The 18,412-nt window shown below is 44.5% G+C and overlaps 1 protein-coding gene across 1 annotated transcript in view; it reads right to left on the reverse strand.

Moving 5' to 3' along the window:
• Positions 1-250: 250 nt before the first annotated feature.
• The window catches only part of LOC110502326 (cilia- and flagella-associated protein 47), an 89,493-nt gene continuing 71,331 nt past the window's right edge, over positions 251-18,412 (reverse strand). Inside the window, exons 51-61 of the mRNA XM_036951399.1 lie at positions 13,698-13,805; positions 13,365-13,476; positions 11,818-11,922; positions 9,138-9,294; positions 7,660-7,743; positions 7,199-7,352; positions 6,624-7,060; positions 2,798-2,975; positions 2,262-2,423; positions 1,976-2,144; positions 251-1,219 (exon numbers count right to left, since the gene is read on the reverse strand). Coding sequence (XP_036807294.1) covers positions 1,007-1,219; positions 1,976-2,144; positions 2,262-2,423; positions 2,798-2,975; positions 6,624-7,060; positions 7,199-7,352; positions 7,660-7,743; positions 9,138-9,294; positions 11,818-11,922; positions 13,365-13,476; positions 13,698-13,805 — 1,879 coding nt within the window. The 3' untranslated portion in view covers positions 251-1,006. The remainder of the gene's footprint in view (positions 1,220-1,975; positions 2,145-2,261; positions 2,424-2,797; positions 2,976-6,623; positions 7,061-7,198; positions 7,353-7,659; positions 7,744-9,137; positions 9,295-11,817; positions 11,923-13,364; positions 13,477-13,697; positions 13,806-18,412) is intronic.

The raw sequence follows: 18,412 nt of genomic DNA on the forward strand, positions 1-18,412 counted from the left end.
GTCTCAGGTAGAGTTCAGTACCACGTGATAATGGACAGAGACAGTCTCAGGTAGAGTTCAGTACCATGTGATAATGGACAGAGACAGTCTCAGGTAGAGTTCAGTACCACGTGATAATGGACAGAGACAGTCTCAGGTAGAGTTCAGTACCACGTGATAATGGACAGAGACAGTCTCAGGTAGAGTTCAGTACCACGTGATAATGGACAGAGACAGTCTCAGGTAGAGTTCAGTACAACGTGATAATGGACAGAGACAGTCTCAGGTAGAGTTCAGTACCACATTATAATGGACAGAGACAGTCTCAGGTAGAGTTCAGTACCACATTATAATGGACAGAGACAGTCTCAGGTAGAGTTCAGTACAACGTGATAATGGACAGAGACAGTAATAATCCAAACCTTCTAATCTCGATCCAGGATCAATCTGTTCCATAATCCAAACCTTCTAATCTCGATCCAGGATCAATCTATTCCCTAATCCAAACCTTCTAATCTCGATCCAGGATCAATCTATTCCCTAATCCAAACCTTTGCTCTGATATGATCGATACAAGTGAATATTAATGCTGCCTAAATAAATGAGATAATGTCTCTCTCTCTCTCTGTCTCTAAACCAGAGTCTGTTATTTCATCCAGTTAAGACTACATGATAAGTAATCAGAGGGGAGATCATCCGTCTTGGAATTCAGGGTGAGAGAAAGACCCCTGGTTCACTGGCCTGGATGACAAGAGGGATTTCACCCCCACATGCATATGAACACACACATCTCATTTGAGAACAGACTGAGAACGTCTCCAAACACACACATCTCATTTGAGAACAGACTGAGAACGTCTCCAAAGTCATGCCAAGTGCATAAAAGAATGTTCATATGGTCAGAGGTCAACAGAAATCTAATTATGACAACGAGGTGAAGTACAGGCACTTTAATTATTCAAACCTCCTGTATGATCATTTCAATGACACAGGAATGGGGTGGGGGTGTAGTGTGAGAAGGATCTCTCTATCTGATCTGCGAGGCGGAGGCTCTGTGTTTGATGGGGGAGGAGTTGGCCATGGCTGGGAGATGAAGGTTCCGTGACACAAAGTTCCTCTGGCGGACATCAGTGGGAGGGAGTTCCCTGGAAGAGGTGTTCCCATTGGAGGAGGCAGAGTGGGGTGGGGTGTAAGCAGGCGTGGTTCCTTTCACCTCGTACGTCCACTGCATGTCTGCTGTCTGGAGGAGAGACAAGCAGCTGTCAGCCAGTGAGGTGTGTGTCTGCAGGAGAGACAAGCAGCTGTCAACCAGTGAGGTGTGTGTCTGCTGTCTGCAGGAGAGACAAGCAGCTGTCAACCAGTGAGGTGTGTGTATGTCTGCTGTCTGGGGGAGGGACAAGCATCTGTCAATCAGTGAGGTGTGTGTCTGCTGTCTGGGGGAGGGGCAAGCATCTGTCAACCACTGAGGTGTGTGTGTCTGCTGTCTGGGGGAGAGACAAGCAGCTGTCAATCAGTGAGGTGTGTGTGTCTGCTGTCTGGGGGAGAGACAAGCAGCTGTCAATCAGTGAGGTGTGTGCCTGCTGTCTGGGGGAGAGACAAGCAGCTGTCAACCAGTGAGGTGTGTGTGTCTGCTGTCTGGGGGAGGGACAAGCATCTGTCAATCACGGAGGTGTGTGTGTCTGTATCTGTTGCCCTGATCCTTACACTCTTAGAAAAAAGGATTCCAAAAGGGTTCTTCAGCTTTCCCCATAGGAGAACCCTTTTTGGTTCCAGGTAGAACCATTTTTGATTCCAGGTAGAACTCTTTTGGATTCTATATAGAAAGAACCCTTATTTAGAAAGAATCCTATTTCTACATGGAACCCAAAAGGGTTCTACCTGGAACCAAAAAGGGTTCTTCCAGAGGTTCTCCTATGGGAACAGTCGAAGAGCCCTTTTAGCTTCTAGATTGCACCTTTTTTAGCTAGGAGTGTAGTGTGTTACTAGCCAGACATACCTGGACCAGCAGCGTAGCGTGGTGTCTCTTGCTGTACATGGAGGGGGTGAAGGAGACGGTGAGGAGGGTACCGGCTGACCCCACTGGGAGGAGCTCACCTGAGGAGGGACACACCTGGAACTCACTGCCTCCACCTGGCAGGAACCCTGCTGTGAATGGCTCTGGGTACCTGCCACATAGACATTCAGGAACACAAACATGGACAGGGTAAGTGTTAGAGAAACACACACACACACACACACACACACACACACACACACACACACACACACACACACAGCTTGACCTGGTCTGGCTGGTCAGTCTGAAGCCCACAGCAGAGGTCTTGTGTAGCCCTGCAGCGTTAATGGTGATGACATCATCAACCTGCGGCTCGGTGGAGATGAGGCTGATGGGAAACTTCCAGAGCCCACCTGTCAAACACTGAACCGCCAGCACAGCTGAACACCTAGGGAGAGGAGGAGAGGAGGGGAGGAGGGGATGGGAGAAGAGAGGAGGGGAGACGAGAGGAGAGGGGAGAAGAGAAGAGGGTAGAGGAGGGGACAGGGTGAGAGGAAGAGGATAGGGGAGTGGAGGGGAGAGGGGGAGGAGGAAGGTAGAGGAGGAGAGGGAGAGGGGAACACAAATAGATACAGTCTCTGAAGAGTAATTATTTATAAGTAATGCACTTTATCAGATGTTAGTCTGCTACCTGGATTTCTAGAAGGTGCAGAGCTGAGAGCCAGTGTGTTTGTGTGTGAAAAATGCGTGTGTTTGTGTGTGTGTGTGTAATATGCGCACGTTTGTGTGTGTGTGTGTGTCTATGTGATGTATGTCCGTTACCTGAGAGGTTTGTAAGGGGTGAAGATGAGGTTGATGGTGAGAGAGACGATGCCAGAGTGGGGGTCTCTGTGACAGTTCAGTAGAGACAGGGTTACACAGCCCTCCAGCTGGGACCGCTCAGCATCACTGTTATAACACACCTCACATAGGAAGTCTTCTAGAGCCAGCCTGAAGCCTGCTGCTAACACATGGATGGACACACACACACTGACTCAGTTCTGGTACTCTGTGTATATAGCCAAGTTATCATTGACTCAGTACTGGTACTCTGTGTATACAGCCAAGTTATCATTGACTCAGTACTGGTACTATGTGTAAACAGCCAAGTTATCATTGACTCAGTACTGATACTCTGTGTATACAGCCAAGTTATCATTGACTCAGTACTGGTACCCTGTGTATACAGCCAAGTTATCATTGACTCAGTACTGATACTCTGTGTATACAGCCAAGTTATCATTGACTCAGTACTGGTACTATGTGTAAACAGCCAAGTTATCATTGACTCAGTACTGATACTCTGTGTATACAGCCAAGTTATCATTGACTCAGTACTGATTCTCTGTATATAGCCAAGTTATCATTGACTCAGTACTGGTACTCTGTATATAGCCAAGTTATCATTGACTCAGTACTGGTACTCTGTGTATATAGCCAAGTTATCATTGACTCAGTACTGGTACTCTGTATATAGCCAAGTTATCATTGACTCAGTACTGATACTCTGTGTATACAGCCAAGTTATCATTGACTCAGTACTGATACTCTGTATATAGCCAAGTTATCATTGACTCAGTACTGATACTCTGTATATAGCCAAGTTATCATTGACTCAGTACTGATACTCTGTGTATATAGCCAAGTTATCATTGACTCAGTACTGATACTCTGTGTATACAGCCAAGTTATCATTGACTCAGTACTGATACTCTGTGTATATAGCCAAGTTATCATTGACTCAGTACTGGTACTCTGTATATAGCCAAGTTATCATTGACTCACTACTGATACTCTGTATATAGCCAAGTTATCATTGACTCAGTACTGATACTCTGTATATAGCCAAGTTATCATTGACTCAGTACTGATACTCTGTGTATATAGCCAAGTTATCATTGACTCAGTACTGATACTCTGTGTATACAGCCAAGTTATCATTGACTCAGTACTGATACTCTGTGTATATAGCCAAGTTATCATTGACTCAGTACTGATACTCTGTGTATACAGCCAAGTTATCATTGACTCAGTACTGATACTCTGTGTATATAGCCAAGTTATCATTGACTCAGTACTGATACTCTGTGTATATAGCCAAGTTATCATTGACTCAGTACTGATACTCTGTGTATATAGCCAAGTTATCATTGACTCAGTACTGATACTCTGTGTATACAGCCAAGTTATCATTGACTCAGTACTGATACTCTGTGTATACAGCCAAGTTATCATTGACTCAGTACTGATTCTCTGTATATAGCCAAGTTATCATTGACTCAGTACTGATACTCTGTGTATATAGCCAAGTTATCATTGACTCAGTACTGATACTCTGTGTATATAGCCAAGTTATCATTGACTCAGTACTGATACTCTGTGTATATAGCCAAGTTATCATTGACTCAGTACTGATACTCTGTGTATACAGCCAAGTTGGCTGACAGCCGTGGTATATCAGACCGTATACCACGGAGATGATAAAACATGTATTTTTACTGCTCTAATTACGTTGGTAACCAGTTTATAATATCAATAAGGCACCTTGGGGGTTTGTGGTATATAACTAATATACCACGGCTAAGAGCTGTATCCAGGCACTCTGCGTTGAGATGTGCCTAAGAACAGCCCTTAGCTGTGGTCTATTGGCCATATACCACACCCCCTCGGGCCTTATTGCTTAATGATATCATTGTTAGTCTACACCTGTTGTTTACCAAGCACGTGACAAATACAATTGTATTTGATTTGACACACACACACTATCCACCCTGACTTTGTCAAAACAGCAATATGGTGTGTGTTGTCAGGAGACTAGACACATCCTACAAGGAGAATGATGATGTGTGTGTTGTCAGGAGACTAGACAGATCCTACAAGGAGAATGATGATGTGTGTGTTGTCAGGAGACTAGACAGATCCTACAAGGAGAATGATGATGTGTGTGTTGTCAGGAGACTAGACACATCATACAAGGAGAATGATGATGTGTGTGTTGTCAGGAGATTAGACACATCATACAAGGAGAATGATGATGTGTGTGTTGTCAGGAGACTAGACAGATCCTACAAGGAGAATGATGATGTGTGTGTTGTCAGGAGACTAGACACATCCTACAAGGAGAATGATGATGTGTGTGTTGTCAGGAGACTAGACAGATCCTACAAGGAGAATGATGATGTGTGTGTTGTCAGGAGACTAGACAGATCCTACAAGGAGAATGATGATGTGTGTGTTGTCAGGAGACTAGACAGATCCTACAAGGAGAATGATGATGTGTGTGTTGTCAGGAGACTAGACACATCCTACAAGGAGAATGATGATGTGTGTGTTGTCAGGAGACTAGACAGATCCTACAAGGAGAATGATGATGTGTGTGTTGTCAGGAGACTAGACACATCCTAGAAGGAGAATGATGAGGTGTGTGTTGTCAGGAGATTAGACACATCCTAGAAGGAGAATGATGAGGTGTGTGTTGTCAGGAGATTAGACACATCCTACAAGGAGAATGATGATGTGTGTGTTGTCAGGAGACTAGACAGATCCTACAAGGAGAATGATGATGTGTGTGTTGTCAGGAGACTAGACACATCCTACAAGGAGAATGATGATGTGTGTGTTGTCAGGAGACTAGACAGATCCTACAAGGAGAATGATGATGTGTGTGTTGTCAGGAGACTAGACACATCCTAGAAGGAGAATGATGAGGTGTGTGTTGTCAGGAGATTAGACACATCCTAGAAGGAGAATGATGATGTGTGTGTTGTCAGGAGACTAGACACATCCTAGAAGGAGAATGATGATGTGTGTGTTGTCAGGAGACTAGACACATCCTACAAGGAGAATGATGAGGTGTGTGTTGTCAGGAGACTAGACAGATCCTACAAGGAGAATGATGAGGTGTGTGTTGTCAGGAGACTAGACACATCCTACAAGGAGAATGATGAGGTGTGTGTTGTCAGGAGACTAGACAGATCCTACAAGGAGAATGATGAGGTGTGTGTTGTCAGGAGACTAGACACATCCTACAAGGAGAATGATAAGGTGTGTGTTGTCAGGAGACTAGACACATCCTACAAGGAGAATGATGAGGTGTGTGTTGTCAGGAGACTAGACACATCCTACAAGGAGAATGATGAGGTGTGTGTTGTCAGGAGATTATTGTGACGATTATGAACAAGTGGACTTCACTTAACCAGAGTTATCATTTTATGCTAACGAACACTGTGAACATTGTCAGCTGACTACGGTACCTTGGATATGCTCTGTTGAGACAGAATTTTGCATTACAATTAGCTACATAATCACATCACACACTCTCAGGGTACAGGCCCACACACTCTCAGGGTACAGGCCCACACACTCTCACGGTACAGGCCCACACACGACAACACACACTCTCAGGGTACAGGCCCATACACTCTCAGGGTACAGGCCCACACACTCTCAGGGTACAGACCCACACACTCTCAGGGTACAGGTCCACACACTCTCAGGGTACAGACCCACACACTCTCAGGGTACAGGCCCACACACGACAACATACACAATGACGTGCAACACACACTCACTTCAAACCTAACTTCCAGTGAAGTTGATGTGATCTCACCTGAGGTTCCGGAGGAGGGGGCGCTGATGAGAGTTGTGTCTGTGTTGCTGATGGAGGAGGGGGCCCTGATGAGAGTTGTGTCTGTGTTGCTGATGGAGGAGGGGGCCCTGATGAGAGTTGTGTCTGTGTTGCTGACGGAGGAGGGGGCCCTGATGAGAGTTGTGTCTGTGTTGCTGACGGAGGAGGGGGCCCTGATGAGAGTTGTGTCTGTGTTGCTGGCGGAGGAGGGGGCCCTGATGAGAGTTGTGTCTGTGTTGCTGACGGAGGAGCCAGGAACACATCCCGTCAACAGCACCTCCACTCTCTCCTCCACTCGACCGCGAGCCTCACATTCTATCACCGCTGGATGAGAGGGTTCAGGAGGGGCCTCTGGGATGCCATGGATGGGGTAGACCCAGCGGACCAAACGCACCCGGTCTTTCTCTACCTCCACACACCTGTACACAGAGAAACACCTATTACACACACATGTGTACACACACACACACACACACACATGTGTACACACACACACACACGCATGTGCACACACACACACGCATGTGCACACACACACACACACACACTGTACTGACTTGTCCCTTTGGGCCGTGGTGAGTGGTGAGTCCAGGCGGGGGAGGTTGAAGAGGGGCTCTAGCTGAACCAGGAGCCAGGCCTGGTGCAGTTGCATGGAGTCAGGGGCAAACACCACAGGAATGTCCACACTGGCCCCCGCAGACACACGCACACCTGGAGCCAACATGGAGGACGGGAGGGACAAGCTTTACTAGTGTATCTAACATGTAGGCTGAAACTCAGGCTAACACCGTGGAGAACAGAGGAACTATGCCTTTAAAGTAAGGCTTGACAGAGAGATGTGTAAGAACTGACCTTGTGTCTGTTTGAGGGTGATGCAGAACAGAGGAACTATGCCTTTAAAGTAAGGCTTGACACAGAGATGTGTAAGAACTGACCTTGTGTCTGTTTGAGGGTGATGCAGAACAGAGGAACTATGCCTTTAAAGTAAGGCTTGACACAGAGATGTGTAAGAACTGACCTTGTGTCTGTTTGAGGGGGATGCAGAACACTTTCCTGTCACAGATGAAGGACTGGCTTGATCTCTTCTGACCGGGCTCCTCGTCTGATAGGAGAATGAACCATTACTACCATCATGTCTCTACTAGAACTGTTTCCCTGTGTGTCTGGGGTAGGACTATGTCTGTACATGCATACTGTATATGTGTGTGTGTGTCCAGTGTGTGTCCAGTGTGTATGTCCAGTGTGTGTCCAGTGTGTGTCCAGTGTGTGTGTCCAGTGTGTGTCCAGTGTGTGTCCAGTGTGTGTGTCCAGTGTGTGTCCAGTGTGTGTGTCCAGTGTATGTCTAGTGTGTGTCCAGTGTGTGTGTCCAGTGTGTGTGTCCAGTGTGTGTCCAGTGTGTGTCCAGTGTGTGTGTCCAGTGTGTGTGTCCAGTGTGTGTCCAGTGTGTGTCCAGTGTGTGTTCAGTGTGTGTGTCCAGTGTGTGTCCAGTGTGTGTCCAGTGTGTGTGTCCAGTGTGTGTCTAGTGTGTGTGTCCAGTGTGTGTCTAGTGTGTGTCCAGTGTGTGTGTCCAGTGTGTGTCTCCAGTGTGTGTCCAGTGTGTGTGTCCAGTGTGTGTCCAGTGTGTGTTCAGTGTGTGTGTCCAGTGTGTGTGTGTCCAGTGTGTATGTCCAGTGTGTGTGTCCAGTGTGTGTCCAGTGTGTGTCTAGTGTGTGTCCAGTGTGTGTCCAGTGTGTGTCCAGTGTGTGTTCAGTGTGTGTCCAGTGTGTGTCCAGTGTGTGTCCAGTGTGTGTTCAGTGTGTGTGTCCAGTGTGTGTGTCCAGTGTGTATGTCCAGTGTGTGTCCAGTGTGTGTTCAGTGTGTGTGTCCAGTGTGTGTCTAGTGTGTGTTCAGTGTGTGTGTGTCCAGTGTGTGTCCAGTGTGTGTCCAGTGTGTGTCCAGTGTGTATGTCCAGTGTGTGTTCAGTGTGTGTGTCCAGTGTGTGTGTCTAGTGTGTGTCCAGTGTGTGTGTCTAGTGTGTGTGTCTAGTGTGTGTCCAGTGTGTGTCTAGTGTATGTCCAGTGTGTGTCCAGTGTGTGTGTCCAGTGTGTGTGTCTAGTGTGTGTCCAGTGTGTGTGTCCAGTGTGTGTCCAGTGTGTGTCCAGTGTGTGTGTCCAGTGTGTGTGTCTAGTTTGTGTTCAGTGTGTGTGTCCAGTGTGTGTGTCTAGTGTGTGTCCAGTGTGTATGTCCAATGTGTGTCCAGTGTGTGTCCAGTGTGTGTCCAGTGTGTGTGTCCAGTGTGTGTCCAGTGTGTGTCCAGTGTCTGTGTCCAGTGTGTGTGTCCAGTGTGTGTCCAGTGTGTGTGTCCAGTGTGTGTCCAGTGTGTGTGTCCAGTGTGTGTCCAGTGTGTGTCCAGTGTGTGTCCAGTGTGTGTGTCCAGTGTGTGTCCAGTGTGTGTCCAGTGTGTGTGTCCAGTGTGTGTCCAGTGTGTGTCCAGTGTGTGTCCAGTGTTTGTTTGACCTGTGAGTCTGAGGTGCAGCAGGGCTGGGTGTTCAGTAGGGTTCCTGAAGGGGAGGATGATGGAGGAATGAGATCCCACAGGGGAGGCTACAGACAGAGGCTCCATCCTCCCAGGGGTCAGGCCTTCACCACAAAGCTGGAAACTCCAGTGCTTCAACTGGGAGGACAACAACAACAACTAAATCATTGTCAGCTGACAGATGGAGGAATTACATTTTGGTTACCTAGTTACGTGTGGAAATAGCAGAGAATTCAGAACCATGGATAGTGGAAAAATGTCATTGATTTTGATGAATCTTTGGAATCATCAACAATAATTGTTTACACCATTGTACTGTGAGTCCGTCCTTATCCAACTGCTGTATCAGACAGTCCTTATTCACTTCCTACCTCTTCCCCTCTCTCCCCAACCCTTCCTACCTCTTCCCCTCTCTCCCCAACCCTTCCAACCTCTTCCCCTCTCTCCCCAACCCTTCCTACCTCTTCCCCTCACCCTCCAACCCTTCCTACCTCTTCCCCTTACCCTCCAACCCTTCCCCTCTCTCTCCAACCCTTCCTACATCTTCCCCTTACCCTCCAACCCTTCCCCTCTCTCCCCAATCCTTCCTACCTCTTCCCCTCACCCTCCAACCCTTCCTACCTCTTCCCCTTACCCTCCAACCCTTCCCCTCTCTCTCCAACCCTTCCTACCTCTTCCCCTTACCCTCCAACCCTTCCTACCTCTCCCCCTTACCTTCCAACCCTTCCTACCTCTTCCCCTTACCCTCCAACCCTTCCTACCTCTTCCCCTTACCCTCCAACCCTTCCTACCTCTTCCCCGTACCCTCCAACCATTCCTACCTCTTCCCCTTACCCTCCAACCCTTCCTACCTCTTCCCCTTACCCTCCAACCCTTCCTACCTCTTCCCCTTACCCTCCAACCCTTCCTACCTCTTCCCCTTACCCTCCAACCCTTCCTACCTCTTCCCCTCTCTCTCCAACCCTTCCTACCTCTTCCCCTTACCCTCCAACCATTCCCCTCTCTCTCCAACCCTTCCTACCTCTTCCCCTTACCCTCCAAACCTTCCTACCTCTTCCCCTTACCCTCCAACCATTCCTACCTCTTCCCCTTCCCCTCCAACCCTTCCTACCTCTTCCCCTCTCTCTCCAACCCTTCCCCTCTTCCCTTTACCCTCCAACCCTTCCTACCTCTTCCCCTTACCCTCCAACCCCTCCTACCTCTTCCCCTTACCCTCCAACCCTTCCCCTCTCTCCAACCCTTCCTACCTCTTCCCCTTAGCCTCCAACCCTTCCCCTCTCTCCAACCCTTCCTACCTCTTCCCCTTACCCTCCAACCATTCCTACCTCTTCCCCTTACCCTCCAACCCTTCCTACCTCTTCCCCTTACCCTCTAACCCTTCACCCTCTCTCCAACCCTTCCTACCTCTTCCCCTTACCCTCCAACCCTTCCTACCTCTTCCCCTTACCCTCCAACCCGTCCTACCTCTTCCCCTTACCCTCCAACCCTTCCCCTCCCTCCAACCATTCCTACCTCTTCCCCTTACCCTCCAACCCTTCCTACCTCTTCCCCTCTCTCTCCAACCCTTCCTACCTCTTCTCCTCTCTCTCCAACCCTTCCCCTTTTCCCCTTACCCTCCAACCCTTCCTACCTCTTCCCCTCTCTCTCCAACCCTTCCTATCTCTTCCCCTTACCCCCCAACCCTTCCTACCTCTTCCCTTTACCCTCCAACCCTTCCCCTCTTTCCCTCCAACCCTTCCTACGTCTTTCCCTCTCCCTCCAACCCTTCCTACCTCTTCCCCTTACCCTCCAACCCTTCCTACCTCTTCCCCTCTCCCTCCAACCCTTCCTACCTCTTCCCCTTACCTTCCAACCCTTCCTACCTCTTCCCCTTACCCTCCAACCATTCCTACCTCTTCCCCTTACCCTCCAACCCTTCCTACCTCTTCCCCTCTCTCTCCAACCCTTCCTACCTCTTCCCCGCACTTTCCCACTACACTGTTTATACCTATTCAGACACTTCAGATCCACCACTACACTGTTTATACCTATCCAGACCCTTCAGATCTACCACTACACTGTTTATACCTATCCAGACCCTTCAGATCCACCACTACACTGTTTATACCTATCCAGACCCTTCAGATCCACTACTACACTGTTTAAACCTATCCAGACCCTTCAGATCCACCACTACACTGTTTATCCCTATCCAGACCCTTCAGATACACCACTACACTGTTTATACCTATCCAGACCCTTCAGATCTACCATTACACTGTTTATACCTATCCAGACCCTTCAGATCTACCACTACACTGTTTATACCTATCCAGACAGGTTAGACAGGTGGTTTAGGGCTAGACAGGTGGTTTAGGGTTAGACAGGTGGTTTAGGGTTAGACAGATGGTTTAGGGTTAGACAGGTGGTTTAGGGTTAGACAGGTGGTTTAGGGTTAGACAGGTGGTTTAGGGTTAGACATGTGGTTTAGGGCTAGACAGGTGGTTTAGGGTTAGACAGGTGGTTTAAGGTTAGACAGGTGGTTTAGGGTTAGACAGGTGGTTTAGGGTTAGACAGGTGGTTTAGGGTTAGACAGATGGTTTAGGGTTAGACAGGTGGTTTAGGGTTAGACAGGTGGTTTAGGGTTAGACAGGTGGTTTAGGGTTAGACAGGTTTGTTTACCTGAGAGCAGGTGAAGGAGATCTTGGCTGTGTGGTTTCCAGCTCCGATGGTTGATGGGCTGAAACGGACAGGAACCTGGGTGGACGAGTGTGGTGCTATGATGAGCTGGAGAGATAGACAGGTAGACATAGACAGGTAGACATAGACAGGTAGATATAGACAGGAAGACATAGACAGGTAGACATAGACAGGTAGACATAGACAGGAACACACACACACAGTTTAGATGGCAAATAAACAAGTCCATATGTTATAGTGTATGTGCCACTCTAATTACAACTGGTCTCATAACTGGCACTATACATCCTTTATATAAGGTGTAGTGTACCTGAAAAATTACTGGACATTGGTTGCTAATAATAGAAAGACACTATTCAGGAAGAAATCAGTCTTCATCTACAGAATGCTCTTCATTATGTCATTATGCTGCTAGGCAACCAAAAACAAAAGCCTGAGAGACAAACAGATCATTTCTCCTAGAAAGTGAGAAGCAGCAGAGAGAGTGAGAGTGAGAGAGAGAGAGAGAGAGCTAGAGAGAGAGCTAGAGAGAGAGAGAGAGAGAGAGAGAGAGAGAGAGATGGGAGAGAGAGAGAGAGAGAGATGGGAGAGAGAGAGAGAGAGAGTTAGAGAGAGAGAGAGAGAGAGAGAGATGGGAGAGAGAGAGAGAGATGGGAGAGAGAGAGAGAGAGCTAGAGAGCTAGAGAGAGTGTTAGAGAGAGAGAGAGAGAGAGAGAGAGAGAGAGAGATGGGAGAGAGAGAGAGAGATGGGAGAGAGAGAGAGAGAGAGAGCTAGAGAGCTAGAGAGAGTGTTAGAGAGAGAGAGAGAGAGAGAGAGAGAGAGAGAGAGAGAGAGAGAGAGAGAGAGAGAGAGAGAGAGAGCTAGAGAGCTAGAGAGAGAGAGAGAGAGAGAGAGAGATGGGAGAGAGAGAGAGAGAGAGATGGGAGAGAGAGAGAGAGAGTTAGAGAGAGAGAGAGAGAGAGAGAGAGAGAGAGATGGGAGAGAGAGCGAGAGAGCTAGAGAGAGAGAGCTAGAGAGAGAGAGAGAGAGAGAGAGAGAGAGAGATCAGAGCAGCTGTATTCTGACACCCTTATGACGTCACCACTTAGAGAACTAGCCACTCAGAAGTGTACACATCATTTACACAATATTGGAGGCTACGACTGCCTTGATGGTGGAAATGGGAAAATGGATAAACGATGAATTACTCTCTTTAAAAAAAAGAAAAATATTAATATATTTTTTACAGAAAACAAAGGGACACACATGATGTGTGTGTATGTGGTGTGTGTGTGGTGTGTGTGTGTATGCGGTGTGTGTGTGGTGTGTGTGTGTATGTGGTGTGTGTGTATGTGGTGTGTGTGTATGTGGTGTGTGTGTATGTGGTGTGTGTGTGGTGTGTGTGTGTATGTGTTGTGTGTGTGTGTGGTGTGTGTGTATGTGGTGTGTGTGTGGTGTGTGTGTGTATGTGGTGTGTGTGTGTGTGTGGTGTGTGTGTATGTGGTGTGTGTGTGGTGTGTGTGTGTATGTGGTGTGTGTGTGTACTAACTGGTCTGCTGGCGTCCAGCTCCAGGGTGAAGTTGCGAGGGTTGCTGTTGACCGTGCCCAGCTCCAGTGTCTCGTCTGTGGGGTTGACCAGTGGGATGTACAGCCTGGTCCACCTGAGAACACAAACAGTTTAGGTGGGGTTGTGTGTGTGTGTGTGTGTGTGTGTGTGTGTGTGTGTGTGTGTGTGTGTGTGTGTGTGTGTGTGTGTGTGTGTGTGTGTGTGTCTGTGTGTGTGTGTGTGTGTGTGTGTGTGTGTGTGTGTGTGTGTGTGTGTGTGTGTGTGTGTGTGTGTGTGTCTGTGTGTGTGTGTGTGTGTGTGTGTTTGTGTACGTACTTTCCCAGTTCACAGCTGCTCTGTGGTAAGGTGGTGAGTACAGGAGGTTGGGCCAGCAGGTCCAGTTGGTACCAGAACTCTCCCACCAGCTCCGACTGGAAGACCACACTAACAGAGAACACCATCATACACAATCACACACACTCCTTTTATGTGTGTGTGTTTGATACAAGCTATTCTAATAATATTGGGAAGATAAATACACAATGCAGAGGATGAGAGGACGAGACTAAAAACTAGATAGAGTACTAAAAACTAGATAGAGTACTAAAAACTAGATAGAGTACTAAAAACTAGATAGAGTACCAATGGTCAATAGGGAACTGTCAATGTAAATAAGAGTTGGTTTTCAGTTCAACAGCTGTTTAGACTCTGTGGAATGTCAGTCCTGAACTCAGAGCTACTCAGAGCTACGTGTGCTACGTTCTGTACATTGATTCTGGAGCAGGACACTTGTTATTTGGCCATTCCAGTTGTACTGCAAGGACTTCTGATTGGTCAACCCCAAGCTAGGGTGGGGGGGGGGGGGGGGGGGGGTTATACGTGGCATCCTATTTCTTTGTTCTGTGGAGAAAAGCTGAGGACAGGGGAGACTGAACATCTTACCTCCCAGCATAACATCTATGATTTGTCCTTCTCAAATAAATCTATTTTTCTCCCCCTGATTTGCTTTGGGGTTTTGTGTCATGGAAGAAAAACATCAACTGCTACCACTACTATGTTCTATTATGCTACCACTACTATGTTCTATTATACTACCACTACTATGTTATATTATACTACCACTACTATGTTATATTATGCTACCACTACTATGTTCTATTATACTACCACTACTATGTTCTATTATACTACCACTACTATGTTCTATTATACTACCACTACTATGTTATATTATACTACCACTACTATGTTCTATTATGCTACCACTACTATGTTCTATTATACTACCACTACTATGTTCTATTATACTACCACTACTATGTTCTATTATACTACCACTACTATGTTCTATTATACTACCACTACTATGTTCTATTATACTACCACTACTATGTTCTATTATACTACCACTACTATGTTCTATTATACTACCACTACTATGTTATATTATACTACCACTACTATGTTATATTATGCTACCACTACTATGTTCTATTATACTACCACTACTATGTTCTATTATACTACCACTACTATGTTCTATTATACTACCACTACTATGTTATATTATACTACCACTACTATGTTCTATTATACTACCACTACTATGTTCTATTATACTACCACTACTATGTTCTATTATACTACCACTACTATGTTCTATTATACTACCACTACTATGTTCTATTATACTACCACTACTATGTTCTATTATACTACCACTACTATGTTCTATTATACTACCACTACTATGTTATATTATACTACCACTACTATGTTATATTATGCTACCACTACTATGTTCTATTATACTACCACTACTATGTTCTATTATACTACCACTACTATGTTCTATTATACTACCACTACTATGTTATATTATACTACCACTACTATGTTCTATTATGCTACCACTACTATGTTCTATTATACTACCACTACTATGTTCTATTATACTACCACTACTATGTTCTATTATACTACCACTACTATGTTCTATTATACTACCACTACTATGTTCTATTATACTACCACTACTATGTTCTATTATACTACCACTACTATGTTATATTATACTACCACTACTATGTTATATTATGCTACCACTACTATGTTCTATTATACTACCACTACTATGTTCTATTATACTACCACTACTATGTTCTATTATACTACCACTACTATGTTATATTATACTACCACTACTATGTTCTATTATGCTACCACTACTATGTTCTATTATACTACCACTACTATGTTCTATTATACTACCACTACTATGTTCTATTATACTACCACTACTATGTTCTATTATACTACCACTACTATGTTCTATTATACTACCACTACTATGTTCTATTATACTACCACTACTATGTTCTATTATACTACCACTACTATGTTATATTATACTACCACTACTATGTTCTATTATACTACCACTACTATGTTATATTATACTACCACTACTATGTTCTATTATACTACCACTACTATGTTCTATTATACTACCAGTACTATGTTCTATTATACTACCACTACTATGTTCTATTATACTACCACTACTATGTTCTATTATACTACCACTACTATGTTATATTATACTACCACTACTATGTTCTATTACACTACCACTACTATGTTCTATTATACTACCACTACTATGTTCTATTATACTACCACTACTATGTTCTATTATACTACCACTACTGTGTTCTATTATACTACCACTACTATGTTCTATTATACTACCACTACTATGTTCTATTATACTACCACTACTATGTTCTATTATACTACCACTACTATGTTATATTATACTACCACTACTATGTTATATTATACTACCACTACTATGTTATATTATACTACCACTACTATGTTATATTATACTACCACTACTATGTTATATTATACTACCACTACTATGTTCTATTACACTACCACTACTATGTTCTATTATACTACCACTACTATGTTATATTATACTACCACTACTATGTTATATTATACTACCACTACTATGTTCTATTATACTACCACTACTATGTTCTATTATACTACCACTACTATGTTATATTATACTACCACTACTATGTTATATTATACTACCACTACTATGTTATATTATACTACCACTACTATGTTCTATTATACTACCACTACTATGTTCTATTATACTACCACTACTATGTTATATTATACTACCACTACTATGTTATATTATACTACCACTACTATGTTATATTATACTACCACTACTATGTTATATTATACTACCACTACTATGTTATATTATACTACCACTACTATGTTATATTATACTACCACTACTATGTTCTATTATACTACCACTACTATGTTCTATTGCACTACCACTACTATGTTCTATTATACTACCACTACTATGTTCTATTATGCTACCACTACTATGTTCTATTATACTACCACTACTATGTTCTATTATACTACCACTACTATGTTATATTATGCTACCACTACTATGTTATATTATACTACCACTACTATGTTCTATTATACTACCACTACTATGTTCTATTATGCTACCACTACTATGTTCTATTATACTACCACTACTATGTTCTATTATACTACCACTACTATGTTCTATTATACTACCACTACTATGTTCTATTATACTACCACTACTATGTTATATTATACTACCACTACTATGTTCTATTATACTACCACTACTATGTTCTATTATGCTACCACTACTATGTTCTATTATACTACCACTACTATGTTCTATTATACTACCACTACTATGTTATATTATACTACCACTACTATGTTCTATTATACTACCACTACTATGTTCTATTATACTACCACTACTATGTTCTATTATACTACCACTACTATGTTCTATTATGCTACCACTACTATGTTCTATTATACTACCACTACTATGTTCTATTATACTACCACTACTATGTTCTATTATGCTACCACTACTATGTTCTATTATACTACCACTACTATGTTCTATTATACTACCACTACTATGTTCTATTTGTTGCCATTAGTAACAATCAACAAATCCCTCAGGGGATCAATAAATATTATTTATTTACATCCAATCGTTCATTCAACCTGATTCCCAATGACACAGTGTCCAATACAATAAGGTTGAGATAACGTGACAGAGATCAACGCCCGTATTCACAAAATATATGCGAGTAGGAGTACTGATCTGGGATCAGGTTTGCCTTTTAAATCACAATGAATACTAGAGAGAGGACCAGATCCTAGTCCTGATCTGGGATCAGGTTAGCCTTTTAGATCATAATGAATACTAGAGAGAGGACCAGATCCTAGTGCTGATCTGGGATCAGGTTAGCCCTTTAGATCATAATGAATACTAGAGAGAGGACCAGATGCTAGTGCTGATCTGGGATCAGGTTAGCCTTTTAGATCATAATGAATACTAGAGAGAGGACCAGATGCTAGTGGTGATCTGGGATCCGGTTAACCTTCAGATCATAATGAATACTAGAGAGGACCAGATCCTAGATCAGCTCTCCTACTCTCAGATGCTTAGTGAATACAGGCCCTGAAGTCTTTCCAGTACAGTCAAGGTGTCTGTCTCTTCCCTGTCTGTCTCTTCCCTGTCTGTCTCTTACCTGTCTGTCTCTAACCTGTCTGTCTCTTCCCTGTCTGTCTCTTCCCTGTCTGTCTCTTCCCTGTCTGTCTCTAACCTGTCTGTCTCTAACCTGTCTGTCTCTTCCCTGTCTGTCTCTTCCCTATCTGTCTCTTCCCTGTCTGTCTCTTCCCTGTCTGTCTCTTACCTGTCTGTCTCTTCCCTGTCTGTCTCTTCCCTACTATAACAGGAGAAGGTGACTGTCTCTTCCCTAATATAGCAGGAGAAGGTGACTGTCTCTTCCCTACTATAACAGGAGAAGGTGACTGTCTCTTCCCTGTCTGTTCTCTTCCCTACTATAACAGGAGAAGGTGACTGTCTCTTACCTGTCTGTTCTCTTCCCTACTATAACAGGAGAAGGTGACTGTCTCTTCCCTACTATAAC

The sequence above is a fragment of the Oncorhynchus mykiss genome, chromosome 18 (assembly GCF_013265735.2).
Source record: "Oncorhynchus mykiss isolate Arlee chromosome 18, USDA_OmykA_1.1, whole genome shotgun sequence".
Classification (NCBI taxonomy): Eukaryota; Metazoa; Chordata; class Actinopteri; order Salmoniformes; family Salmonidae; genus Oncorhynchus; species Oncorhynchus mykiss.